Source organism: Lemur catta, chromosome 20, assembly GCF_020740605.2.
Source record: "Lemur catta isolate mLemCat1 chromosome 20, mLemCat1.pri, whole genome shotgun sequence".
Classification (NCBI taxonomy): Eukaryota; Metazoa; Chordata; class Mammalia; order Primates; family Lemuridae; genus Lemur; species Lemur catta.
Window position 1 is genome coordinate 23,788,289 of NC_059147.1, and position 27,726 is coordinate 23,816,014.

General features: G+C 53.4%; 2 protein-coding genes across 3 annotated transcripts; both read right to left on the reverse strand.

Moving 5' to 3' along the window:
• Nucleotides 1–4,042: 4,042 nt before the first annotated feature.
• On the reverse strand, nucleotides 4,043–8,266 carry DPEP3 (dipeptidase 3). The gene is made up of 10 exons (XM_045533567.1): nucleotides 7,924–8,266; nucleotides 7,479–7,605; nucleotides 6,858–6,987; nucleotides 6,629–6,770; nucleotides 6,290–6,359; nucleotides 6,010–6,186; nucleotides 5,619–5,703; nucleotides 5,054–5,129; nucleotides 4,464–4,599; nucleotides 4,043–4,373 (listed from the first exon to the last, which is right to left on the reverse strand). The coding sequence occupies exons 1-10, from the start codon at nucleotides 8,130–8,132 to the stop codon at nucleotides 4,131–4,133; spliced, it is 1,395 nt and encodes a 464-aa protein (XP_045389523.1). The 5' UTR covers nucleotides 8,133–8,266; the 3' UTR covers nucleotides 4,043–4,130.
• A 2,474-nt stretch (nucleotides 8,267–10,740) lies between these two features.
• LOC123625238 (dipeptidase 2-like) lies at nucleotides 10,741–18,525 on the reverse strand. Of its 2 annotated transcripts, none has more exons than XM_045533568.1 (11): nucleotides 18,377–18,525; nucleotides 14,879–15,202; nucleotides 14,423–14,549; nucleotides 13,999–14,128; nucleotides 13,773–13,914; nucleotides 13,400–13,469; nucleotides 13,110–13,286; nucleotides 12,638–12,722; nucleotides 11,949–12,024; nucleotides 11,187–11,322; nucleotides 10,741–11,087 (listed from the first exon to the last, which is right to left on the reverse strand). In XM_045533568.1, the coding sequence occupies exons 2-11, from the start codon at nucleotides 15,154–15,156 to the stop codon at nucleotides 10,836–10,838; spliced, it is 1,473 nt and encodes a 490-aa protein (XP_045389524.1). In that variant the 5' UTR covers nucleotides 15,157–15,202; nucleotides 18,377–18,525; the 3' UTR covers nucleotides 10,741–10,835. The 2 variants fall into 2 exon arrangements, with proteins under 2 accessions (XP_045389524.1, XP_045389525.1); XM_045533569.1 differs by lacking the exon at nucleotides 18,377–18,525 and adding an exon at nucleotides 16,130–16,220.
• Between the last annotated feature and the right edge of the window lie 9,201 nt (nucleotides 18,526–27,726).

Consider the following 27,726-nt stretch of genomic DNA (forward strand, 5'->3'; position numbering starts at 1 on the left):
AAGTCGTTTACTTATTTGCTATTCATTTTTCTTTTCTTTCACTTTCTACTCCACTGCTTCAGATAACTTATCAAGTTGGCTTTACTTTGGCATCTTTATCTTTCTGAGCTGTCCTTTCAGCTATTTATTTTTAGCTCTAATAGAAAACCCCAGAGCCCTTCTTACTCGTCTGTCTGTCTCCATTCTTCTCCCTTCGTGGCTCAGATGGCTTTAGAACGTCAGAATGGGACGGGAGATACCTGCCGACCTCAGGCTCTGCGCGCTCTGACTGCGGCCTCCAGCCATCCTCCCACTCTGGGCGGAAGCGGAGTCGCTGGGCCGGGCAGGACGACCCCCGCGCTGACCACCACCTGACCCCTCCCCCCTCCTGCCGACCTGCCCTCCCGCCCCTCACGCCACCTTCAGCCGCCCACAGCCCCGGCCTTCCTACTGGACTCCCTGCTCTGTCCCCTGCTCACGTAGAGCCGCCTCTTCTGAAGAGAAAGCCCTAGCCCTCTTGGCCCACGAGGCCTTGCTCAATCTGGCCCTGCCGACCTCTCCAGGCGCATCCCTCGCCATCCTCCTCCCCAGCCTCAGCCCTTCAAATCTCTGTCACCTCCTCCGACTCGGGGAGCTTCTGGACGTCACCCACCATTCGCTCTGACAGAGCGTCTTTCTAGCCTCTGCTCCCCACCTCACTCACCAGGCTCCTCACATGCCCTGCCACCCTCCCTGTCCCCTACCTGACCCGGACTGGGTTCCCCTGGGGCACTTTCCCTTTGCACTCCACAGCACCCATTTCAGGCAGAAATGTGTTTGTCAGTGGGAACCTTCGATTAATGTTGTGCCCACTAGACTGTGGACTTTGCAAAGGCAGGACCCTGTTGGTCTTGTCAGCCTGGTATCTCCAGTCCCTGGCCCCAACATGTTTTTCCAATTAAAGAATGAACAGGTGCCCTCTTGGTCTTCCTGAATGCTCTGCAAAGGTTCCCCATATCTCCCACCCTGGCCCACACACCCTGCTGCCTCCGAGGTGGGGTCAGGTGCTGTGTGGGGGGGCAATTAGGCCACTATAGCTCAACCAGACAACTGTAGAGGGGACTCTGGGGAACTCTGAGGCTAGCACCCAACTTCCCCCGATACCACTGGCTGACCACATAGTCTGTACTGTCAGAGTCCTCACAGGAAAAATCAAAAGACATTTGAGGAGCATAGACATTTCAACAGAAAACATCCATCAGGAAAATTGTTACAATGCATGGATCAAAAATTCAAAACTAGCCTCGTAAACGTATTATAAAAGAGAAGGCAGCATATTAGCGATATGAAAAAAGAAAATATAAAAAAGAACAAGCAGAAATATAAGAGCTGGGTGTGGCAGCACACTCCTGTAGTCCCAGCTACTCAGGAGGCTGAGGCAGGAAGATCGCTTCAGCCCAGGAGTTTGAGGTTGCAGTGAGGTATGATAAGCCCACTGCACTCTAGCTGGGGTGACAGAGTGAGACTCTGTCTCAAAACAAACAAACAAACAAACAAACAAAAAACCCCGTTATACTAAGTGAAAGAAACCAGACACAAAAGCCATATAATGTATGATTCCATTTGTAAGAAATATCCAGAATAGGTAAATCCATAGAGCCAGAAAGCAGATTGCTGGTTGGGTGGGTATAGAGAGGTGGGGAGAGGAAAATAGGGAGTAACTGTTTAATGGGTATAGGGTAAGTATAGGGCTTCCTTTTAGGGTGATGAAAATGTTTTGGAACTAGACAGAAGCAGTGGTGGCACAATTGTGAATGTACTAATGGCCACTGAATTGTTTACTTTAAAATGGTTGATTTTATGGTATATGGATTTCACTTCAATAAAAAGGAATTGCTAGAACTATAGGGAAAAACTGATAAATACACCATCAGATGTGGCAAATTTCAACACAACTGTCATGGTTACAAATAGGTCAAGAAAAAATAACAAGGATATAAGATTTTAAGATGTGTTGGATTTTAGATACCTTCATTATGAGTTTTATTTTGCATTTTCCTAGTGACTAACAAGGTTGACTACCTTTTTATATGTTTATTTTACCATTTGGATATTTTTTCTTGTAAGGTTCCTATTCAACTATCTTGCCCATTTTTGTATTAGGTTGTCCGTCTCTGAATACAAGCTCTTTGTCAATTATACATATCAAAAATGTCTCTCACTCTGTGGTTTGCTTTTCTCCTCTTTTAATGGTATTTTATGATGAATAGTTATTAATTTTAATGCAATTCAATGTATCAGTCATTTCCTCAGTCATTAGTGTTTTTTGTCCCTCTGCTGAGGTCACAATTATATTATTATTTCCCTATACTACCTCCTAAGAGTTTTATTCTTTGGCCTTTTCCATTTGGATCAATAACACATTCAAATTAATCTGATTTTGTATGTTGCATTCTGTATGATGTAAGACAGGGATCAATATTTTTTTTTCTTCCAAATGGATATCCAATTGTCCCAGTTTGTCCTTTTGGTTCATTCTTGCTGTCCTCTACCAGCTCTCCTTCGTAATGGCTGGTCCAGCTTCACTATGTAGACTTAACACCCAACACCAGATGCAGAGGTGACAGCCTGGCATAGATGTCTCCACTGGGTCCTACATTTGCATAGGGCTTTATCCCTATAATAAATCCCTTATTTTATATCATTCATAGTGGTTCTGCTTATCAGATCAAACACTGACTGATATGATACTCTTTTTTTTTTGTGACAGATTCTCGGTCTGTTGCCGGGTTAGAGTGAGTGCTGTGGCATCAGCCTAGCTCACAGCAACCTCAAACTCCTGGGCTGAAGAGATCCTCTTGCCTCAGCCTCCTGAGTAGCTGGTTCTAAAGGCGCTTGTCACCATGCCCGGCTAATTTTTTCTTTCTATTTTTAGTTGCCTGGTTAAGTTTTTCTATTTTTTTTTTTTTTTGAGACAGAGTCTCACTCTGTTGCCCGGGCTAGAGTGAGTGCCGTGGCGTCAGCCTAGCTCACAGCAACCTCAAACTCCCGGGCTTAAGCGATCCTACTGCCTCAGCCTCCTGAGTAGCTGGGACTACAGGCATGCGCCACCATGCCCGGCTAATTTTTTCTATATATATTTTTAGTTGGCCAGATAATTTTTATCTGTATTCTTAGTAGAGACGGGGTCTCGCTCAGGCTGGTCTCGAACTCCTGACCTCGAGCGATCCACCCGCCTTGGCCTCCCAGAGTGCTAGGATTACAGGTGTGAACCACCGCGCCTGGCCAAGTTTTTCTATTTTTAATAGAGACAGGGGTCTCACTCTTGGTGAGGCTGGTCTCGAACTCCTGAGCTCAAGCGATCTTCCTGCCTTGGCCTCCCAGAGTGCTAGGATTACAGGTGTGAGCGACCACGCCTGGCCTGATATGATACTCTTAAAGAAGAACATGGGAAGACTCATTCTACCAGATCTCAAAACTTAAAGTTGCCATAATTAAGACACTGTGGTATTGGCATGATGATAAACAAGTAGTACAAATAAATGGAAGAGAATTCAAAAATAGATCCACATACACAAATGTGCTCTTCTGTGGACTCATGGTTTTGGCATAAGAATTCTTTGTTCTTGACACAGGGTCTCACTCTGCCACCCAGGTTGGAATACAGTGGCTCAATCATAGCTCACTGCCACCTCAAACTCTTGGGCTCAAGTGATCCTCCTGCCTCAACCTCCCAAGTAGCTGGGACTACAGGTGTGTGCCACCATGCCCAGCTAATTTTTTCTATGTTTTGTAGAGATAGGTCTATATTTATGTTGCTCAGGCTGGTCTTGAACTTCTGGCCTCAAGCGATCCCTCCAACGTGCTAGGATTACTGGTGCAAGCCACCGAGCCTGGCCTTAGTGCATGAATTGGGTAAGATGTCTCTGGCCTTCCTGAGAAAGCCAAAGCTGGAGGCGGGTGGGAACCACTCATTTGCAGCAGCTGGGGCCAGACCACAAGACCCCTTACCTGCCAAAGCCCACCTGGCCCCACTCCCACCATGGAGAAGGAAGGACATTCACACCTGGCTCCATGTGTAAAATGTTTATTCTCAACATATGCTTGTGCCTGGACTAGGAGGGGGACTTTGTAGGACTTTGCCAAAGGGATCTCTAGGGGGGTTGGCCAGGTCACCAGAGCCACTGGATGAGGATTGGGAAGGTGGCAGCAGCCACAGAGCCTAGAACAAGGTATAGGGAGGCTTTTGAGGACCTCTGGAGAACCCGACTGGTTGGCCACTTGGTCGGATCCAGGTGTGAAACCAGGTTTCCTTTCGGAGGCTGAGACAGAAGGTGGGAGTGGCAGGACTTGTTCTGATGTCTGTTTGGAAACTCAGCCTCCACAGGGCTCTGCCCACTGTTTTCCTCTCTCACCTGGGGGTGGAAGTCAGCAGTCAGGGGCTCCCACAGCAATCCCGCACCTGCTCAAACCACTGCACCATCCTTTTGACCAGCGCAGCGTACCTGTTCCACTTGTCTGAAGACCCGCAGCAGGTTTCCTCGAAGGACACCTTGAAGCTCTTTGTCACTCCATCCACGACTCAGCAACTCCTCTATCAGTACTGGGTATGTGGACACGTCCTCCAGCCCCTGAGGGAACCTGTGTGGCCACCCAACAGCCAGCTGTGGGACCTTAACCCTGATCCTGGTCTAGGGCCTGCTGCCACCATCCCCAGTCACAAATGGGAAACTGAAGGCCAAGTTCTTCAGGCCAGTGAACACAACTTTATAGGCTTCTTGAGGACTGGGTTTCTGCAGCCTCTACTGGCTAAGCAGATCTGCTGGGCTGGGAGTGCAGTATGTGCTGGGCAAAGGAGCTCTGCCTGGGGGAGGGGAGTACTTAGCAAGTGTGACAGTCTGGAGTGGGGCCACTGGGCCACAGGAGGGACAGGGAGAACCCAGGCAACAGGCCCCGAGAGTGGGGGGTGCGGGTAGGCTGGAACACCAGAGCCTGTCATCAAGGCCTGAAGGATGGGAGGACCCCAGGATGGGAACAAAGACTAAAGGACTCCCTGCTGTCCCCCAGCCTGAGACAAACCCCAGGGAGCACTTACCGGCCAGACCCGTCATAATTCCCACCAATCCCGATGAACTCAGATCCAATGACTGCCCTGATGTGGTCAAAGTGATCTAGGGGGTAGAGGTTAGTGGTGGGCAGCATGAGGCTGGCGTTAGACCCTGTGACCAGCCTTGTCCCCAGCACTCCAGGCCATAGCAGCTGGCTCCACAGAACTAGCTAGCTTATGGCCAGCCACAAGTCCTGAAGTGGGCTGCAGGCTGGTCACTGGATCTACAGCAGACCTCAGAGCCACCCCTTTGGGACTTTTCCTGCCCAGGAGCCACCCTGCCTCTGGATTCCTTGAGAGCCTGGTGGGGGCTCTGCCTTTCCTGCCCCAAGATATGGGAAATGAGAGGTTCAAGGACTGGGAGCAAAAATGAGACTCAGAGACAGAGGCATCAAACCCATCAGCATTGACTCTGTGGCCCCAGATCTGGGTGGCAGGGAAGATGGGAGGTCTGCCCATTGCCCAACAGGTGTGAGACTGCTGGCGTTGTCCTGAGGGCCCTGGCAGCCACAGCCCAAGCCAGAGCTGCACAAAGAACGAAGGTGGGGCTCACCTGCCACGGTGGACACATTAGCAAGCAGTTCACACTGCAGCACCCCCATGGACAGTGTCACCATCACGATGCCACCATTCTTCTTCTACAGGGATAGACAAAGGGACACTCAGCTCAGCCCTTCTGCCCTAATGGCATCCGCCCATGCCATGGGGGCCTTGGTAGGACAGCACTCAGTCCTGGCTTCAGGGGTTGGAAAAGGCTTCACCTCTCTGGGTTTGTGGGTCCCTGGGCGGAACTGGTTTGACCTTGAGTTTAAGGGATGGAGGAGGGGTAACTAGCCTTAGGTCCAAGGTGTGAGACCTGGCTGGTAGCTTTCTTTGTTTAGGGTCAAGAATCTTTGGATGAAGCATGCGTAGCCCTGGGTTTGAGAGCTGGGGTGGCTGCCCACCAGAAGCTGCAGGATGTCATCAGGAACATTCAGCAAAGTGTCACACACAGCCCTGGCAGCTGAATGGGAGAAGATCACTGGAGCCTGCGACACTTCCAAGACCCGCCTCACCAAGGTGTCCGATGCGTAAGACAAGTCTATCATCATGCCCAGGCGGTTCATCTCCTCCACCACCTTCTGCAGAGACAATTGGATTTTTTTTAGGGGGTGAGTTGTCAGGGGTGCAAAAGTGTGTGCATGTATCTGTAGGTAGGGTGGGCAACATAACAGGAGTCCTCACCTCACCAAAGCTTGTCAGTCCGCTGACGTTGGTGTAGAAGTGGTGTCTGAACTTGGTGGAACTCTCTGCCCTGCAGGACAGTCAGGAGAGAGCAATTTAGCTGGCCACACCTTGGCCATCAGAGCCTGGGGACCCTCTGTCTGTCCATCTATCTTACCTCCAGGATAGGTGAAGACCCAGGGCCAGCTACTTTCTGGGAATATGAGGGACCTGTTGGGAGTTGAGCCTCCCTTGGTGACCCTCTTTATCCTCCACTCTCTGGCCAGGCCCATCCCAGGGACTGGGCAGTTTCCCCACCACACTGTCTACCGTTCCACCTTGGCTAGGCACCGAGCTCACCAGGGCGTGCTGCAGGTGTGGGCAAGCATCAGGTAGCGCACTCCCAGCAGATAGAAACTGCGCAGCACAGACAGGCTGCTGTCCAGTGTGTGACCACCCTCCACGCCAATGAGGCAGGCCAGCTTTTGAGTGCTGTTCAGATCTAGAAGGCAGAGTCAAGTGGTCAGAGCCCAGGAACAGAACCATTAGAGTGACACTCTGACTGTCCCCCCATCATCAGCCAGCCCACCTTCAGCTGAGGTCACAAGCTCCAGCTCGGAGTACAAGGCACACATGCGATGAATGAGGTCAATCTGCTCCAGGGCGAGGAGCACAGCATCCCGGTCCTGGGCCTGGCATGGGATGTAGGCTGACCAGAACTGGGGATAGGTCCAGGGGTCCAGAATGAGGACAGGGTGGTCTTCAACCCCTAGGCCAGCCACTCCTGCCTCAGTCCCCAAAGCACCCATTTGGGTTGGTGGCCCCAAGTGAAGCACTGCATGACCCATAGTATCTTGATGACTATTAAGTTTGCTGTCAGCAGCCAAACAATGGACTCATGACACATCATGAACTGTCGTCCATGTGCCATGTGAATGCCCTAAGGCCAGTCCACCATATCCTTTGTGGTTCCAGCAGCTCCCACGCTCACCAGAGATTTTCTGGTCATTTTCTTGTGTCTCCACAAACCCTGGACACCCATGCAGCTCCCCTGTCTTGGCCTCTAAGCTCCCACACTCCCTAGAAGGTCCATGATCGCCACTGCATGCCCCATGATACCTAGTCACCCAGAAGCTGGCCCAGCCAGGGTTCTGTGGCCCCAATATTCCCCCACAGCCATGCTGTGGCACCCTGTTTGTCCCTATGGTACCTGGGCGCCCACGAGGCCATCTCTAAGCCTGTCCAGGCTGGTCTGGCCATGGCTGAAATTGCGCAGGTTAACATCCTGTAGCCTGTTCTGGAAAAGCTGTCTCAGGATCAGGGGCAGGTCGTTGTGGCTGGGGATGTCAAGGTCAGAGTGGGGACATGGCCTCCAGGTCAGGCAGGACATATCAACATGCCTGGGCCTCCCCTCCCCCACCCCATCAGACCCCTCTGTCCCACAGACAATATGGAGACCTCCTGACTCCCGGTCAGAGGAGGGGGGGTGCCACCAGGAATGGGGTAACAGGCGAAGGACACCCATGGGTGACGGGGGAAAGGGGGCCTCCAGGAGTGCTATGAGGACGCCTCCTTGCCAGCCCCGCGTGCTCAGAACCCCTTCCTCTGCCCTGGGGTGCGCTCAGGCCCTGTCGCTCCACATGACACCTACGTACCCGTCCACCAGCGGAAAGGCCTGCATCAGGGCCCGAACGTGCCCCTGCAGGCTCTGGGGCCTGGGCGTGCCCGGCGTGCTTGGGGCGCCCGGGGCGCCCGGTGTGGTCTGGACCCGGGTTACGGGCTGAGACAGCAGCAGTAGGAACAGCAGAAGCAGCAGAGGCCGCCGGCCGAGGGTGTGGGGACCCTCGAGGCCCACGGGCTGCATGTTGTACAGGGACGGGTCACAGGAGCCTGGGAGGAGCAGGCGAAGGGCAGAGGGCGATGATGGAGTCCAGGCCGTCGATTTAGGCGACCCAGTAGTGCGGCCTCGCGGGGTGGTTGCAGTCACGCCACCTGGCGACGGACCCGCTGGAATGCACAACTCAGTGCGCGCGCGCGCGCGCAGGGCGGCCACCAGGGGTGCCACGGTCCCTGCAGCTATGGGAGGGCGCCCCCGTGGGCTGGTCCGTGCATGCGCATGCGTCCGTTTGAGATGCATCCTGGACTCCCTCCGCCCCTGCCCTGTACCTACCCCTGACGCTTGCTCCGCAGACCGACAGACTGGGGAGGACACCAGTTGGGGGATTGGCAGGGGCCCAGGACTCTCCCTGTTTTCACTCTCTAGCCAGGCCCTCCTGGGGGGTTAGCTGCTCCCATGTGTCCCGCCCTCAAACAGGTCCAATATTCCATGAAATTCCAAACTCTGATTCAGAAGAGTGAATTATAATAGATCTGTATGTTTGGATTGACAGAAAAAGATTCCCTGTGGGTTGTTAAAGTGAAATTTAAGAACAATATTTATGGGAGACCCTTATTTTAGCATATAGTATTAAATTTTGTTTCTGTACATATATTAATACACACACACCCCCTAGAGGAGTATACACACCAAATGTTAGTCAATAGTGTCTCTCTTGGGAAGAGGGCTACCTACTCCTTGGTCATTTTCTAGCTCATTTCTTTGTGTATTGTGGTGCTACTGGCTGAGGGCGGTCATGGGTGGTGCTTATGCAGACACACCAGAGTCCTAGGGAGTGGGGGGGCACCAGAGCAGCAGCTGAACCTTGGGAGGATGGGGTCTGTATCAGGCAGAGGAGCAGAGGGGGCACCCCAGGTGGACCACCAGCCCAGGGAGAGGTCTAGTTTGCGCATTACATTGTTGTGGGGAGGCAGGGGTGGATCCTCTTGCATGGAGTGGTGGACAAAGTCAGGTTAGGGTCCTTGGTACTGACAGCTCGAGGTGGCTTGGTCTGACACATAACTTCACCTGGGGTAAAAATCCTCCCCAGAGAAAAGGTCGTTTCCAGGTGGGCCAGAGGACTGCATAGTGTAATTTGCCATTTGCTGCTGCAAAAGCCCTGGTGCAAGGGAAACGGATCTCAGAACTGCATCTGGGTAGCATTTGAGCCTCCTGGGCCCAGACCACATCCTGCTGAGGGGCCAACGCCACAGACTGAATCTAAATTATCCCCCTTCTGCATCTGTGTCTGTCTCCTGTTCTCCCACCTGGGCTCCCTGTTAAGTGGACCTTCCCTTCTGGGCACCTCCAGAAGGGGCTTGGCCTTTGGTGACCCGTTGCTCCTTGGTCACTGGCCCTTCCTCATGCCTGGGGCTTAATGACCAAGTCTGACCCAGCTTCCTCTAGCTTTGGTCCTCTCAGGAAGGGCAGAGAAAGGTAATGTATGTTCTGGTCTCTCATAAACCACAGCAGACCCGCCCTGGAGGTCTTCATTTCAGTGACTTTGAACAACATAATTAATGACAACTTTGCTAATAGTTTAACAAAAGTGCAAAAGTATTGCACATACAGCTGTTTCATATATTAGATTTAGGTGAAAGGAGAGGGTATAATGTTTAAAATGTTATTATGGCCTGTTGTGGTGGCTCATGCCTGTAATCCCAGCAGTATGGGAAGAGAAGCCAAGGTGGGAGGATTGCTTGAGGCCAGGAGTTCAAGGCTGTAGTGTGCCATGATCAGACCTGTGAACAGCCACTGTACTCCAGCCTGGGCAATGTAGCAAGATCCCATCTACAAAAACAACAAAGATAATCTTTTGTCTTTGGTGCCTTGAAATTTGACTTTGAAATGCACAATTTGGGGTTATTATGAATAGTGGTGATACAGATACGATTTTATGTGCCTTTTGGGGAAACATAATGTATGCATTCCTGTTGGATATATACCAGGGTGAAATCACTCAGTCATGGGGTATGCATAGACCGTCAGTATGAACTATTGTTATTAGCCATTATCTATTATTGTCATGTTATTTATTATTGTATATCATTATTAGTATTACCTCTCAATATTAGCTATTATTACTGCAATTGCTATTAGTTACCATTCATGGCCTGGGGTTAAGATGAGTAGATGCCTAAGTAGCTTGTGCTTCTTGGAGAAGTCCCTGAGGGATGGGGTTGGGGTCCCCACATCCAGGGCAGTACAGCCATTGGAGGCGTGTGGCCCATTATGTGGCCTGGCATTCTTGGCTCTCTGTGAAGAAGAACGAAGGTCATTCGTGATCTAGGCAGGTTCCCTCCTTGGGAATCTGAACAAGAATTCCCTGAAAGATCCATAGGTGCTGGTCAGTGGGTCGGCATGTGGATTGCGATGAGCTACCCAGAGGGATCACAGATCAGGTTCACCCTCCTGCAGCGAGATCTGCCCACTACCTTTGTCCAGGGCAGAGCCCAGCCACCTGGGTCGCCTCAGGCCACTACCAATAGGCCTTCCTTGAGCAACTGGTAGCTGAAATGCAGGGTCCCCCACCAACCACTAGCATTGGGAGCCTGTGCCACCAGACCCCACCTCAGAGGAAGACATTCATTTCCGGTTCCATGTCCAAAACATTTATTTTCAGGAAATGATTGTGCCTACACAACAGGGCAACATTGTGGGGTGTACCTGCCACAGTGATATCTGGCAAGATTAACTGGGACAACAGAGCCACAGAATAAGGACTGGGAAGGTGGCAACAACTGTAAGGCCTGGGACTGGGTTGGGGGACCACTTGGATGACAACCTGGGTGTCTGATGTGTTGGAATCCTGGTTAGTTTCTGTTCTGAAACCAGTGATTGTCTCTGATGCTGACGCGGGAGGACAGAGTGGCAAGAACTGTCCAGCTGCTCATCTGGGAACTTGTCCTCCAAGGGGCTTTGCCACTTGTTTTCCTCCTGTACCTAGAGGTGGCAGTCAGTGGTCAGCAGCATCCACAGCTCCCCCCAACACACGTCACTTGCTCAGACCCCTGGGCTACTCTCTTGCCCAGCGCAGCGTACCTGTTCCACTTGTCCGAAGACCCGCAGCAGGTTGCCACGAAGGATACCCTGAAGCTCTTCCTCACTCCAGCCACGTCTCAGCAACTCCTCTATCAGTACTGGGTACTTGGACACATCTTCTAGCCCCTGAGGGAACCTGTATGGCCACCAGCAGGCCACCCGGTGGGCCTCAGACCAGGCTCCCTGATCCTGACTCAGAACCAGAGTCCAGGGCCCACAGAACCCCAGCCCTGCTCAGACAGGGGAAACGGAGACTTGGAGAGAGCAAATGATCTGCCCTTGCCCTTCACTCTTGAAGGAGATCTCAAACCTCCTTTTAGTATATGTCAAAACTCATTGAATTGTACTATTAACATCTATGCCTTCCATTGAATGCAAATGCTCCCCCCACTTATAAAAGAAGAAAAGCTTCTTCAGAACCGGGCTGGCCCTGCAAGCATAGCCCCAGCCGTGGGCAGAGAAGATGGTCAGCCCACACCAGACCTTGCCGACAGTCTGCACAGAGGAAGTGTGTCGGCTAGAGCTGGGGGCATGCACTGGGCACATGAGCTCTGTCTGGTGGCTTTGCCAAATATGATGCCCTAGGGTGGGGCACCGGGATGAAGACAGACAGGAGAGCCCAGGAAACTGACCCTAGCAGTGGGGAGATGCCAGGAGGTCAAGCTCTAAAGGCCACGAGCCCCTTAGCACAGTGGGTGTGGTGACTGTGAGGGCCCCACTGCTGTACAGACAGCCCCAGATGAGCCACAGGGAAGCACTCACTGGCCGGCCCCATCGTAATCTCCGCCGATCCCGATGAACTCGGATCCGATGACTGCTTTGATGTGGTCAAAGTGATCTGGGAGGATGGAGAGTCAGCTGTGTGGGGCTTCCAGGGCAGGGGTGGAACTCTGGGGCTGGACTCTGCTGAGTCCCCTTCATGCAGCCTGTAGGCCATGCAGGCAATTCCTCATGACCTGGCTCCCAGTGTGCCAACTTTAGGGCCCTGAGGTTTGACCTGAACTGATTCCAGCTGGCTCTAGACTGGACTTCAGATTTGGGGTAGACCCACAGAGCCGCCCTTTCAGCCATTTCCCTGCTTCTAGTCTCATTGAGAACCTGTGGGGGCTCCTTTCTAAGTGTGTGGAAGATGAAAAAGGGACAAAGACTATAACTGGCTAAAATCCCAGAGACCTAGGGGATGCCCACGCCCTCAGCCGGAGGCAAGGTGCTTTGGTAGCCCTTGCAGGAGTGCAGGTGAGTGGCACCTGGGCGCTACATCTGACTGCCTGCCTCCCTTGCACCCATCGGTATCACAGTGCTGACTCTGCAGCTCCAGTCCCATGTGGCACCAAGGTGCTACATACTATCCATCATTGGATGTTGGGTCAAACTGCTGGGACTGTCCTGAGGCCCTCCCGAGGCTTGGGGTCCAAATCAGAGCTGTTCGGAGAGCTGGGGGGTGGGCTTACCTGCCACAGTGGACACATTGGCTAATGGGTTGCACTGCAGCACTCCCATGGACAAGGACACCATCACAATGCCACCATTCTTTTTCTGCAGGGGTAGTCAAATGGACAGTTTGTCCCCCTAGCAAACCACGTGCCTGCCCACCCTCTGAGCCCCCAGAGGAAGGTGTTTGGCCCTGGCCTCCAGTGTGAGAGGAGACTTCACCTCTCTGGGTTTGTGTGAATGGAGGAGTCTAGGCCTCGGTTTGGGTAGAAGCATCTTGTTCTTGGCACTCGCTTTGAAGGGTAGAGGAATATTTACCATCTAGAAGCCCTCACTCCTGGATTCAAGAGTTCAGAGACTAGGGACTGGGGGGTTGTGGGGCAGATGATGTTCCGCCTGGGGTTTGAGGGAGTTGAGGGAGTAGGGACTCAGGTCCAAGAGCTCCTGGTTTGAACCCCTTGCTTTAGGTTGTAGGGGCAGGGAGTGTCTCACCAGAAGCTGCAGTATGTCATCAGGAACATTCCGAGTATTGTTGCACACACCCCGGGCAGCCGAGTGGGAAAAGATCACAGGTGCCTGCGACACTTCCAGGGCCCGCCGTGCCACAGCGTCCGAGACATGGGACAAGTCTACCATCATGCCCAGGTGGTTCATTTCTGCCACCACCTTCTGCAGGGACAGGGTGGGAGGAGGGTAGCAGGGGTGCAGATATGTGCACATTTGTAGAAAACAGGTGGGATGTGTACATTTGTGTGAAGTGGAGTATGAACCAGGGTCCTCACCTCTCCAAAGCTGGTCAGCCCACTGACATTATTGTAGAAGGGGTGGATGTCCTTAGCTGAGCTCTCTGCCCTGCAGAACGGCCAGGAGGCAGTCTGATTGGTGGCCATGGCTTGGCCACAAGATCCTAGAGGCCCCACCCACCCCCTATCCCTGCAACCCCCTCGAGCAAAAGCAGGGACCCAGGATGGGCTGTGCCTAGCAGTAGCAGGGCCCTGCTGGTACCTAGTCTGGTTCTGTGAACCCCAGAACGCAGCTCCCCTCCCCACTCCGAGGTCACTGTCAGATCCCAGGGGTAAAGCTTGGTCTGGGCCCACAGTGTGACCCTGGGCAGATCCCTGCGCCGTGGGCCCGCACCGTCAGCGCTGTGCTCACCAGGGCGTGTTGCAGGTGTGGGTGAGCGTCAGGTAGCGCACTCCCAGCACATAGAAGGCACGCAAGACGGAGAGGCTACTGTCCAGCGAGTGGCCGCCCTCCACACCAATGAGGCAGGCCAATTTCCGGGTATTGTTCAGAGCTGGGGGCAGGCAGGTCAGGTGATTACTTTCAGGGGCTAGAGTAGCTCAATCAAATTCCTAACACTCCCCACCAACCCACCTACCTTTAACTGAGGTCACAAGCTCCAGCTCGGAGTAGGAGGCACACATGCGGCGGATGAGGTCAATCTGCTCCAGGGTGAGGCGCACGGCATCCCGGTCCTGGGTCTGGCATGGGACGTAGGCCGACCAGAACTGGGGGCAAGGCCAGGAGTTGGCTTGGGCAGGGGCTGCGTTGGAGCTCCCTGGGCGTTTCATAGGCTCCACAGAACCCAGTGGGCCCAGAGGCCACATGCACCCCTTGTTCCCTGGTCCCTTCATGCCCACCAAGCTGGCTCACTGTAGTCCCTGCAGCCTCCAGCATCCACCTCATGGCACTTTTTGGGTCACTATGGTAACTGAGTTCCCACGTGACTAACTTGTAATCTCTGAGGCCCCCACTCTCCCCAACGTTCCCCAGAAGCCATGCCCTGTGTGTCCCTGTGGTACCTGGGCGCCCACGAGGCCCTCTTTAAGCCTGTCCAGGCTGGTCTGGCCGTGGCTGAAATTGCGCAGGTTAACATCCTGTAGCCCCTTCTGGGAAAACTGCCTCAGGATCAGGGGCAGGTCGTTGTGGCTGGAGGAAAGTCAAGGCAGGGTCAGGCCAAGGACAAAAGAGTGGACCCCTTAGGCCTCCAGGTCAGGCAGGACATGTCCAGGGGTTCCCCACCGCACAGTGCCACACTGTGACTATATTGAGACCCCCGGAAGCCTGAGCTGGGGGGTTCCCACCAGAGAGAGGCTGACATAAGAGGGGAAAAGCACCTTCCTCAGCACCTATGGGTGCTGAGGGGCCATCCAAGGACGGTGTGAGGGAGCCTCCTTGCCAGCCCTGCATTCTCTGGGCCCCCTCCCCTGCCGTGGGGTGTGCGCACCCCCCATCGCCCCTACGCTGCACCTACGCACCCGTCCACGAGCGGGAAGTCCCGCATCAGGGCCCGCGCGCGCTCTCGCAGGTCCCGCGTGCTGGGGGCACCCGGCGTGGTGAGGGCGCCCGGCGTGGTCGGGGCGCCTGGCGTGGTCGCGGCGCTGGGGGCACCCGGCGTGGTCGGGGCGCTCGGGGCGCCCGGCGTGGTCTGGGCGCGAGTTACAGGCTGTGGCGGCAGCCGGAGCAGCAGGAGCGACAGGAGCAGCAGAGGTCGCACGCCGAGCCCTCGGGGACCCTCGAGGTCCGCTGGCTGCATGTTGTGCAGCGTGAGGCAGGTGGCCAGGGGTGACCGTCGCGAGAGCCTGAGAGAGATGGGCGAGGGGCAGAGGGCGAAAATGGAGTCCCGACCCAAGACTCAGATCACCCAGCTGCGAGGCCTCGCGAGGAGGGGGTTGAAGTCACGGGACCCTGCGACGGATGCGGACAGCCGCGGCGCCGCGCCGTTCGGCCACCAGGGGGCGCCGCGCCCTCCCGCCTATTTCCCCCGAAGGCGCCCCCGCGGGCTGGGAGGCCTCTGCCACGTGCGCCCCCTCGCCTCGCGGCTCTGGCTCCCGCCGCCCCTCCCTTTCTCCCTTCCCCGCTGCTCCCAGGGGTCGACCCAGCTTGCTCCTGCGCTGCCCTAGGCTTGCCCTCCACGAGAGGTGCTGGGGTGCTTCTCCCAAAGAGTGGCCCTCGGCCCTGAGGCCTGTCCCAACCACATCATGTCCCGGACTGCCTGCGGCTTATCCTGGCCACACCGAGGGCTGCGTGTGTCTCTGTGACCACCGTGCTCTGGGCTCTGGGTTTCTCGGTGCTGGGCCGTGTGGGGTGGGTGTGGAGGAGGAGAAAGTCTCTGGGAATGAGGGGTTAACCTTGTAGACTGTGGATTCCGGGTGGGGCCCTGTGTGCCTGACTTCCCTCCTCTGCTTTATCATGCTCCCATGTCCCTCTTTGAGGGACTCTAGCTAGCAGCTGGGAGCTGTCAGGAGCACCCCTCACCCTTCCCCAATCAGCATCAGCAAAGAGCTCCCTCCTAAGGCTGTACCTCCCCAGGACCCAATGGAGGGACATTTGGGATCAGAAGCCAGCAAACATCTGGCCAGGGTCAGGGGACATTTACTCCATGGAGCAGGAACCCAGACAGCTATTTGGATGGAAGGGAATGAAGTCATTCCAGAGCAGCGAAGCCTCCTACACTGGCACCTCCCCCCAGGGCTGCTGGCTGAGCTGCTGGCCAGGGTCCCCCCTACCTCCGTGTGGAAGCTGCCGCCTCCTTCAGGTGAGAAGGGTCCCACGGAAAAGCCTGGCACCCTGGTTCTGCGTCTCCCCTCGCCCTCTCTCCTGTAGGTGGTTCCAGCTCTCCCGGGCTGAGTTCCCTTCGTTGCCCCGAACGCCCCACCCTATTCCCAGCCTGGGGCCCTCACCCTAGCTGCCTCTTCCAGGAATGTCCCCAACCGCACAAGCACACGCGCCCACATACACAGGGACGTGCCCTGTCACAGAGGCCCTACCATCCGAGAGGCTTTGGGTCTGTGCCCAAACTGTGTCACCCACAGAGACCTTGTCTTTCTCCTGCCCCACAGCTTCTCAAGACTCTGCCCTGAACCTTGGCACCCCGAGGAGCAGCTCCACCTTTGGAACCTTCCCCAGGTGGCAGGACTGACCAGGGCATGGGTAGTCACCTAAGTCTCACAACTTGAGAGGTGAGAAGGCCCTCTGACAATGAAATGAGCAAACTCTTCCAAAGGGACTGGAAGGGCCACGCTACTCAGGAGGGGAAGTGTTTCCAGCTTTGACGTATTTTAGGGACTGTGCACTTGATGTTGCCCAGGGCCTGCTGTCCAAGAAGCAGGCAGATCAAGGGCATTGGGCTGGAGGTGGGTCTACTCCCTGCTCAGTGCAGCTTGAGGATTCTCTAGAGAGGCCCATTGCAGAGTGTGAGTCCCCTAGGGCTCTGCTTCAGAGAAGAGTGGGGTGGTTGGGGCACCCCAACTCACACCTGGCTCCCTTCCTTCCCCACTGTCCACTGCTGCTCAGCAGCCCCCTCACCGGCTTGTGCAGCCGAGTGGCAAGAGGGAGGAGGAGTTCTGGAATTTGCTTGTCTCCAGGTGAAGAATGTGGTTGTGATGGATAAAGGGTTTGTTCTACCTCTTAAGTCCTCCAGGAGGTGGGGGCATAAGGAATAGGGAAGAGGCAGGCAGGGATAAATAACTAACAAATAAATAGTAGCTGCTGATACAGGGGTGGGTGGGGATAACGGAGCTTTTTGAGGTTTTTTAGCTTTTCTCCAGGGTCTGAATGTCTGACGTCCCAGGACTCGGGGGAAACGCTAGGCTGTGATGAGACGGTGAAGGTGGGCACTGCATCTGCTGAAGGTTAGCTGGGCAGCACGACTGTCCACAACATCCAACTTCAGTCCTTAAACTTCAGGCCGGAAGTGACCACACAAAGCTGATCACGGAAACACAAACACACCCAGACCTTTGTACACTCAGGAGCATGAGAACACTCATGCCTCAGTGATAAGTTTAGGTTTAGGTTTTAGCCAACAAGGTGGCCTGTCCTCCCCTTAACCTCACCCAAGGCCATGTCTGTGCCCTGCCCCTTGTAGGAGAAACAAGCACATACCAGCAAAGCCTTCCCCTAGAAGCTCCCAGTATCAGTGACACGGGGACAATTTGGGGTCAGAGGGTAAGTGACCCAGATGCTGGCAGCGGGCAGAGGTGGACACAGGGTGGAGGCAGGGAAGCTCAGGGCCCGACTCCAGAGCTGGCTGTGGGTGCCATGCCTGGGGCCTCCTCACCATCTTCCCATCGCCCAGCTTCATAATCCTGCTGGCTCAACCTCCAAACATCTCCCAGGTGTGTCTCCTTCCTGTTCCTGCTGCCTCTTCCCCAGGACAGGCCACGGTCATCTCCTCACCTCCAGTCCATTCCCCACGGAGAAGCTGTACCTCTTCTCTTTTAAAACAATCTGAAGTCATGCTCCTGCCTAAAGTTCTTCTGCCCCTTCCCATAGCTCTTAGCATGTTCGAGATTTCTTTCTGCGGCTTTTAAGTCCTGGAGAGTCTGCTCTCACCAGCATCTGTAGTCTCAGCAAATAGCACAAACCCCCTTGCCCTCTGAACTCTGGTCACATCAGTGCTGCCACCTCCCACCACAGGGCCTTGGCACATGCCATTCCCTCAACCTCGAACTGGTGGGGTTTTGAGGCAGGGCCAGGACAGGAAATCTTGCTGCCAGGAAGGAATGGTGGGTGAGCAGCTCCCCCTTGTAATTCTTCACCTCTGCTATGTCTCCATAAATGGAGACGTGCAGAGGAGGCAGTGGTAGAAACGGGTTTCTCCCAGGACTAGGCCCATTCTGGTACAGAGCTGACTCACCCCTACTGATCTGTGTCACAAGAACATGCAGGGGAGCAAGAAGTCGGGGTGAGTTAGAGGCACACAGGCTGCCTCACATGCTCAGAGTGCAAGGGTGGGTGCAGGTGGGTCTTACTCAGTATCCAGAATTGCCCAGAGGATGGTGTCCTTCTTCCAGGGTCCACTGGTCCTGGAGACTCACACTGGATCGGCTCCCATGATGACTGATCCAGACCAAGTTCTGAGAAATAACAGTCATCCAAGCCGGAGCACAGCCTGGCCAGTGTGGACACACATCCTCCAATCACAAAGCCGAAGCCACCTCCTCGAAGTGGCACATAGCCAGCACGTTTTTCTTCCTCAAAAGGCAGCCAATGTTTATCTTTCTAGAAGTACCATAACCACTTGTGTGTCTCTGTCTCCTGCTTCTACCCAGTCTTCTCCCCACCCCCACCTTTCTTTGCCACACCTTTGCCAGCCTCTCTGTCCGACATTCCTGGGAGACTTTTTGATGGAGACAACCGATGACCTGGGTCCCATATGCACCATTGATCTCCTCTTGCAGCCGGGCTCTGCTTGAGTTCAAGAGCACAGGATCTGGGATATACGGTCCCCAAAGCAAAGTCACATGAGCTTGTCTGCCAGACTTGAAGTGTGTGACTAGGCTGCTTCTGGGGACCAGATGTTCTGGTGTGACGCCCATAGGCTTGGAGTTTGTGCCCTGAGCTTGGATTCCATGTTGTTGTGTGTTCTTTTTTTCTTTTTTTTTTTTTTTTTGAGACAGAGTCTCGCTTTGCTGCCCAGGCTAAAGTAAGTGCCGTGGCATCCGCCTAGCTCACAGCAACCTCAAACTCCTGGGCTTCAGCGATCCTCCTGCCTCAGCCTCCCGAGTAGCTGGGACTACAGGCATGTGCCACCATGCCCGGCTAATTTTTTCTATATAGATTTTTAGTTGGACAGATAATTTCTTTCTATTTTTAGTAGAGACGGGGTCTCGCTCATGCTCAGGCTGGTCTCGAACTCCTGACCTCGAGCGATCCACCCGCCTCGGCCTCCCAGAGGGCTAGGATTACAAGCGTGAGCCACCGCGCCCGGCCTGTTGTGTGTTCTTGAGGTAATGCCATTGGCCGGGGGTAGGGGAGGAGGCTAGAGGGGCCTGGGTACAGGAGCTGGACCGAGCAGGGTCTTCAAAGTTGTCCCTGGGATGCAAATGGCACCCCTGAACTGTGTTGCCTGGAGAGGGGGGCGTGTGTAGATAACTCTGCCAAATCAAACCTTTTGTGGTGAGTTATCGTTCTCTACAAACAAGAACGTGGTGAGCCTCTCTGTTCTCTCAGGATCAGGTTTTCCCGGGACCTCTCCTTCCTCCTCCTCCTGAGGGCAGCAGTGTGGTGTGACTGGCACTGCTCAAGCTGGCAAGTGAACTCAACAGGCCACAACCACGTATTCTGGCCACCTGCACACAGCAAGGGCTCCACCAGCATTGGTTGGAGAAGGAGTGGATTTGGCACTCAGGAGGCTTCTCCTCCCCTTCCTTCACAGAGCAAGGGCATGTGTGACTGTCACTGTGACAGCAGTCACAGTTCTTGTGTGCCCAGATCTGTGCCACCAGTTTGACATGCCTTAGCCGGTTCAATCCTCACAACATCCCACAGCATAGGGTTTTTACAGCCTCGTTTACTTTTTTCTTTCTTTCTTTTTTCTTTTCTTTTTTTTTTTGCGGGGGAGGACAGAGTCTTACTCTGTCACCCAGGCTAGAGTGCAGTGGGGTCATCAGAGCCCACTGCAACCTCAAACACCTGGGCTCTAGTGATCCTCCTGCCTCAGCCTCCCGAGTGGCTGGGACTACAGGCCTGCGCCACAAGGCCCAGCTAAGTTTTTCTGTTTTCAGTAGAGACAGAGTCTTGCTCTTTCTCAGGCTGGTCTCGAACTCCTGATCTCAAGTGAAGCTCCTGCCTCAGCTTTCCAGAGTGCTACGATTACTGGCGTAAGCCACCGTGCCCTGCCCTCCAGCCTCATTTTCTAGGTGGGAAAATCAAGCTGCTGGCCAGGCAAATGGTCACAGTGATGCGGTCCTGGCCATGTAAGATGGGGATTCCTCCAATCCCTCCACTTCCAGCGGCTGCCTCTCTCACAGGAAGGGCCTCGAATTCCTTACATCCATCCGTTTCCTACTGACCTCCCACTAGTGATCTCCCACTGGTGCCGGTCATTTGCTGGGGTATGCAGTGAGGTGGCTGGACCAGTGTCCAGTTATCACATGTGCTGGCATAAGCACACTGGAGGAGGGGCTGTAGTGACAACCAGGTTCCAGGAGCCAGTGCTGACCAAACCTCTACTGCACGTTTAGCCTCAAGTTCAGACTTGCTGTCTGTTCCGCTGTACCTACCCTGCTCACCTCTGAAGCCTGACAAACGTGTTTCTACAACCCACTGTTCATTGCACACCCTGCCCACAGCCCTCCAAACATCCTGTTTTTATGCGGGAAGCCCTGCCCTCCTGTGACGCCCATCATGTGAGCTCTCCCAGATTCCCAATCTGGTGGAGTATCAGGCTTCACCTGAGAAGCTTTTATTATTATTTTTTAAACATTTCATTGGGGAAAATGTCAAACCTATAAAAAAGTAGAACCCTGGTGAGGTGGCTGATGCCTGTAATCTTAGCACTTTGGGAGGCTGAGGCGGGAAGATCACTTCGAGGTCAGGAGTTCCAAGCCGCAGTGACCTGTGATTATGCTACTGCACTCTGGCCTGGGCAACAGAGCGAGACCCTATCTCTAATAAGTAAGTAAGTAAATAAGTAAGCAAGTAGAGAGGACAGTTTATTGAACTTACATGTAGCTATCACCCAGTTTCAATGATTAACAACTGGGCCAGGCGCGGTGGCTCACATCTGTAATCCTAGCACTCTGGGAGGCTGAGGCGGGTGGATCGCTCAAGGTGAGGAGCCTGAGACCAGCCTGAGCAAGAGCGAGACCCCGTCTCTACTAAAAATAGACAGAAATTATATGGCCAACTAAAACTATATATAGAAAAAATTAGCCGGGCATAGTGGCACATGTCTGTAGTCCCAGCTACTCGGGAGGCTGAGGCAGGAGGATCGCTGAAGCCCAGGAGTTTGAGGTTGCTGTGAGCTAGGCTGATGCCACGGCACTCACTCTAGCCCGGGCAACAAAGCGAGACTCTGTCTCAGAAAAAAAAAAAAAAACAACTGATGGCCCATGCTGTTTCCTTTTTATTCATTTATTTATTTGTAAAATTTTTATTTTATTTTATTTTTGTGAGACAGAGTCTCACTCTGTTGCCCAGGCTAGAGTGCTGTGGCATCTGCCTAGCTCACAGCAGCCTGAAACTTCTGGGCTCAAGCAATCCTCCTCCTCAGCCTCAGAGGTAGCTGGGACCACAGGTGTGCACCACCACACCCAGCTAATTTTTTCTATTTTTAGTAGACACGGGGTCTTGCTCTTGCTCAGGCTGGTCTTGAACTCCTGAGCTCAAACGATCCACCCACCTCAGCTTCCCAGAGTGCTGGGATTACAGGCATGAGCTATTGTGCCTGGCCAACCCATTCTGTTTCATCACCCACCCCTTTCTACAGATTTTAAAGCAAAGCACAGAACATGTAGTTCATCCATATTTAAGTATGTGTCTCTAAAAGGTAAGGGCACTTTTTTTTTTTTTTTTGAGACAGAGTCTCGCTGTGTTGCCCGGGCTAGAGTGAGTGCCGTGGCGTCAGCCTAGCTCACAGCAACCTCAAACTCCTGGGCTTCACTGATCCTACTGCCTCAGCCTCCTGGGTAGCTGGGACTACAGGCATGTGCCATCATGCCTGGCTAATTTTTGCTACATATATTTCAGTTGGCCAGATAATTTCCTTCTATTTTTTTAGTAGAGACGTGGTCTTTCGCTCTTGCTCAGGCTGGCCTCGAACTCCTGACCTTGAGCAATCCACCCGCCTTGGCCTCCCAGAGTGCTAGGATTACAGGCGCGAGCCACCGCGCCTGGCCATAAAAGGTAAGGGTGCTTTTTAAAAGACAACTACCAGCCAGGGGTGTGGTGTGTGCCTGTAGTCCCAGCTACTTGTGAGGCTGAAGTAGGAGGAGCCCTTGAGCTTGGGAGTTTGAGGCCACTTTAGGCAATGTAGTGAGACCCTCATCTCTAAAAGAAAATAAATAAAGGACAACTACCATACGTTTATGGCACCCAAAAAACTTAACAGTACTTCTTTAATATCTTAAATTATCAGGTTCAAATTTCCCTGATTGCCAAATTCTTTCATAACTGATTTGTTTGCATCATAATGTAGAGAAGACCTCCCACATTGTAGGTGGTTGTTAGGGCCTAATGTGTAGGGTCCTCTCCCCTCCTTTTTTCTTTTTTTAATTTGTAATTTATTTGTTGAAAACATCATGTCCTTGTCCTTTAGAATTATCCATGTTGTGGAGTTTTCTGATTGTATCCCATCATGTTATTTAATATCTTCCTTTGTCCTATAAACTGGTAGTTGTGGGAAGCTTTTAAATTTGATTTCCAGGCTCCCCACTAAAAATTCACAGGGGCTGGTGCGAGTGCTGGGGATTGATCTTTCCTAACAGTACAGCTGAGCCTATGTGTCTCATGTTTGGGAATTGCCACCCTATGTGACCCCTCCAGTGACCACAGATCTTCCTGAGTCACACCAAGTATCAGAGAGAAACTGTGGCAGGTTAGTGCAGACTCCCAGTGGGGACACCCTGGGAGCCCCAGGGCCTGTGCCTCCTTCCTGGAACCCAGGTTAGGGAAACTTCTGAAGTTATCAGGACCTTTCTTGGCCTTGCAGGTGTGCATGTCAGGGAGAGAAGCTACAGTCTTGCTGCTGTGGCCCCTGAGGACAAGTGTGCTGGCCACATGGTAGGTGGCTTCACCTGGGGCCTAGGGCTATGACTTGCTGACAGAGCCACCTTTCTTTCTGGGCTGCTGGTGCAGGTGGGCCTGGGACACAGAGCCAAACCCTGTGCTTCTCTGCTAACCCCTCCCCCTCCCACATCCCCCAGGACCAACTGTCCCCTTAACTGCTGAGAGAGACATTCCACTGCTAACAGCCAGCACCTCACTGCCATGGCACACAGCAATCATGACTGATCTTTTTAGCATCTACATCAGATCACTTTCCTGTCCTGTTCAAATGCTCCCATGACTTCCCATCTCACTGCAAACAAGATCCACACCCCTCAGCCTTCTCCATCTTTCCTCTCTGGTCACTTTAGCCTTTCTGCTGGTCCTAGGATAGGTCAGTCTCATTCCTGCCTCGGGGCCTTTACACTTGCTATATCCTGCAGGAATGTTTTCCCTCCAGTTCCTCCCATGACTCCTTCACTTGCATCTCTGCTGAAATGTCACCTCCTCAGAGAAGCCTTCCCTGACCACCTCATGTAACATAATGGTCCGAATGACTCTATCCTCTTATCCTTGTTTTATTTTTCTTTATAGCAATTATAATTACCTTGAATTATATTGTTTACTTGTTTGTCTCTTCCTTTAGTTTCTGGTGGTTTAACGAGAGGGTCTTGGATCATTAATGAGCCCACAAAGAGGGTTCAGTGTTGCTCCCAGCATAGAAAGCCAAGTACTGAGACAACAAGGATTGTCAAGGAATAAAGGATTTTTTCCAGTGGTCATGTCATGTGGGAGGAGGAGGTATGAACTGCCTCAAATCTGCCTCCCTGACCAACATGATCAGGATTTTTTTCTGGAGGCAAAATGAATAATGCCTGCGGGGGGAGTTAGCATCATTATATATTTGGAGTGGAGTGCAGGACATGCAAGCAGAGTGAGGAATCATACTAGGACATACGTCCCATGATCAAAAAATGGTGGATAACTCCCTCCCTCCCATTAAAATTTTAGTATTTTAATGAGCTTGGGGTTAATATTGGCCATTCTTTCAGCCTTGTGTGCCAGCTTAGTGGGTCGTTGGGCACAACTGGTGGTGGAGTATCACTTGTCTTCTCTGGACAAATAGGTGGCGTAAAGCTTTGTAGTTATCTCGTGGCTGCAAGGAGGCTCTGCCGTTTCTGGGAAAGAAACTCAAAAGGGAATGCATCAGTGCAACAGGAAGTTACAAAGTTCTGGTCAGCAAATGTTAGGGGCCTGGGAACTTGAAACAGAAGAGAACTACAAAAACTATTAATGTTTTCTTGCTTATGGAGCTGGTTATAGGATCATCTCATTCAACAGTATATCCCAAGTGACTAGCGCAGAGGCTGGTACGTACCAGGCACTCAATAGATACTTCAACAGAGGGATGGATGGATGAGTGGCTGATAGATGGGACAGCATCTTCTTTGTCTTGCCCCGCCTTTCTTATGCACACACACACACACACACACACAGGGAAGCACTCATCAGGCTTTCCATTTCCTAAGGAATCTGTCTGGGTTCTGCTGTCGTTACAGGAGTCACACAGTTGGAAACTGCACCCCAGGCTCCTATTTGAAGGCAGAAGGTCTTACAGGACCAGCTTCTCCATGTAGGAATGTACTTCAAGGGAACAGGGAGGCTTTGGGCTCAGTATTGGACCAAAGCTGAATTTCAAGTCAAACACTGCTACAGAAAATCCTTTTATTCAGCAATAGGGACCCCAGTGGGGCCATAAAGGGCTGGGAATACAGGAGCCTACGAGCCTCAGGGTGTTGCTTGACTTTCTCCATATTGTTCCTGCTCCAGGTAGCAGGTCTCCCTGGGTCTCTCTATTCTGCCTCCTGAGACCCCAGGCAGAAGGCTCCCCCCTGCGGTGGGTAGCCCCAATTTGTTCAACCAGTTTCAGGAAGCCTAATTCCTCTTGATGTGTGCTGGTGGTTGCTGGCAGTGAGTCAGAGCAGGAGCTCATCTGGTGGACCGGCCCCTGCAAGGCTGCTCTGCACCCTCTCTCTGCACCTGAGTCCTCGGCTAGCAGGGTGCAGATTTTCCTTTCGCTGCCCCAGAAGGAACTCGAGAGGACTGAGTAGAGGACCCTTAGGTGTTCTTCCAGGTCAGCTTTGACCCTGGAATGTTCAAAGCAGCCTCAGTTTCTGAGGCTCCTTGTGCAGGGCCAGTTAGGATGGAAAGGGGCTCCTGGCTCAGGAAGGCTTAGGCAGGTGGCTGAGCTTGTATCTCCAGTGGTGGAATGTGGAGGTCACTGCAGAAGAGGCTTCAGGTGTTTCAGGGAGCTCAACATTTGCCCTTTCTGCAGAGTGGCTCAGCGAGCAACCTTCCTGTGGGCCAGCCTCCCGGGATGATGTTACACACGCCGAATTTTGGGGCTAGGGCAACCCAGGTCTTTCTCTCCCTCCTCCACAGCCCGGCGTCTCTTGGGAGCCCGGCGTTTCTCTGGAGGCAAACTGGGAGCGCTGGGGGCTGGCTTCTCAGCTTCGGCCTTTGCTGGTGTGGCCCAGGGAGGATCCCCAAGGACCACACGCCGAATTTTGGGGCTAGGGCAACCCAGGTCTTTCTCTCCCTCCTCCACAGCCCGGCGTCTCTTGGGAGCCCGGCGTTTGTTTGTAGGCAGGCTGAGGGCGCTAGGAGCTGGCTTCTCAGCTTCGGCCTTTGCTGGTGTGGCCAAAGGAACATCCCTGAAGAGCACACGCCGAATTTTGGGACTAGGGCAACCCAGGTCTTTCTCTCCCTCCCGCATAACCCAGCGTCTCTTGGGAGCCCGGCGTTTCTCGGGAGGCGCGATGGGGGCACTAGGAGTTGGCTTCTCAGCTTCCGCCTTTGCTGGTGTGGCCAAAGGAGCATCCCCAAAGAGCCGGTAGCCGCCAGCAAGGCAGTAAGTCTCCCCATGCCAGCCCACCTGGGTTTCTCCATGCCCTCGGTACAGGAGGTGGTAGTAGCCATGCAGAGGCGGGCAAGCGGGAGGCAGTGGTGCTGGAAAGGAAAGCAGAACTGATCAGGCACGTCTGCTGTGTACACTGTGCTGCCAGGATGTCCCCTCACATCTCTCCCTGCACCTGGCTGAAGCCCTCTCATCTGCTTGGTATCCCAAACACAGCCTTAGTCTGTCACCCCTATGGGTCCCCTAGAGACGGGACACTGGCTGCAAAAGCAATTCCCTGGAGCCTGTGGCAGCAGCAGACCAGGATGTCCTCCCCGTTCCTGGAGAGAACAGTAGAACCTCAAAATAATTGCAGCCGGGACCCCCTTGGTCTCTCCCTTCCACAACCGAGGAAACATTCTTATGGTCTGTCACTGCTGAGGATTTCATGGAAGTGGTCTTCATGTTTTGGATAAATGGTCTAATATAAATCGGGGAAGAACCCCTCCCACCTCGGCAGCTCCTCTTGGGCCTCATTCATACAGCCTGTTTCACCCACGCTGAACTCTAGCCCTCGGATACCTTGATCTAGATTTTCTAACACTTTCTGAAGGCCAAATGCTGAAGCAGAGTGACCAGGAGGGTCAGAGCCAGACTCTGGGTACCATGTCTAGTCTCAAGAAGCCTTGTCACATCCACCCAACCTCCTGGGATACCACTTCCTCAGGCCTCTAGTCTCAGCAGTGCTCAGTCACTCTCCTTGGCTCTCCCTTCTTCCCAGCTAAGTGATGTCGTCCTTGTCCCCAGGGCTGGGACTGGGATGTGTCTTCAGGACAGCACAGCAAAGGTGCCTGGGTCTGGGGGCAGGTTCATGAGCGTCCCTCAACAGCTCTGCCTCAAACTGCTTCATTTGTCACTTGCCCACAAAACCACATTTGGCTTTTGCTAAGAGGCCAGTCAGGAAAGGGTCTGACTGGAAGCATCTTGTGTTCAAAAGGGAAGGCTCAATTTGAAAAGATGAGAACCTTTAGGAACACTTGCTCTGTCGGAGCTGGCATTTCGCTTGCCCTCAGCAGTGAGCAGGAACACTGGGTCCCTGAGGGGGCCCCAGGCCACTGGTAGTACACGTGGCTAGGGAAGTTCTGGAGGGGTGGGCAAGCCCAAAAGTGGCAGCTAGGTGAGGTTGTGTGCACACCAGTGCCTCCCGTACACATGCCCGGCCTTGTCCTACCTGCCATGCAGCCCTCCCAGGGGACAGAGGACAAGTTAGAGTTAATATATAAGATGCGGTCAGACATTCTCTCTCAGGCAACCAAACAGGTTGGTATCTCGAAGAGAAATGGTGGGGCAGTTTCCCCAAGGGTACCACGTTTCCATAGTTACCCTGCCATGGAAACTGAGAAGGCCTGTGAGGTCATCACTGCCCAGTGAGGTCACATAAGCAATCTGTGAGTGGAGGGGCAGGCTTCAGGCCCTTGGAGATTTGTGGAAAAGAGTAAGGCAGAGGCAGAGAGGAACCCTGCCTGGGCCCTCACATCTGGCCCTCCCCACCCACGCCCTAGTCAAGTAGCCACTTCCTGTGGAGCACACCTGTGGGCTGGCACAGACAGCCCCAGTGACCCCAGAAGGGCAAGAGACACTCAAATTCTGAGATTGGCCAGAGAGGCAAGATGAACCTGAGAGGCAGCTAGCTTGCATGGCCCTGACCCTAAGCAT

Bases quoted from the DNA above. Each gene is read 5' to 3' on its own strand.
- DPEP3 (XM_045533567.1), bottom strand. From the start codon at position 8,132: ATGCAGCCCGTGGGCCTCGAGGGTCCCCACACCCTCGGCCGGCGGCCT. The intron at 7,606-7,923 runs GTACGTAGGTGT...TGACATCCCCAG, and splicing joins GCCTTTCCGCTGGTGGACGG to CCACAACGACCTGCCCCTGA. The intron at 6,988-7,478 runs GTACCATAGGGA...ACCTATCCCCAG, and splicing joins ATGGCCTCGTGGGCGCCCAG to TTCTGGTCAGCCTACATCCC.
- LOC123625238 (XM_045533568.1), bottom strand. From the start codon at position 15,156: ATGCAGCCAGCGGACCTCGAGGGTCCCCGAGGGCTCGGCGTGCGACCT. The intron at 14,129-14,422 runs GTACCACAGGGA...CCTTGCCCCCAG, and splicing joins AGGGCCTCGTGGGCGCCCAG to TTCTGGTCGGCCTACGTCCC. The intron at 13,287-13,399 runs GTGAGGACCCTG...CTGTCCCTGCAG, and splicing joins GGCTGACCAGCTTTGGAGAG to AAGGTGGTGGCAGAAATGAA.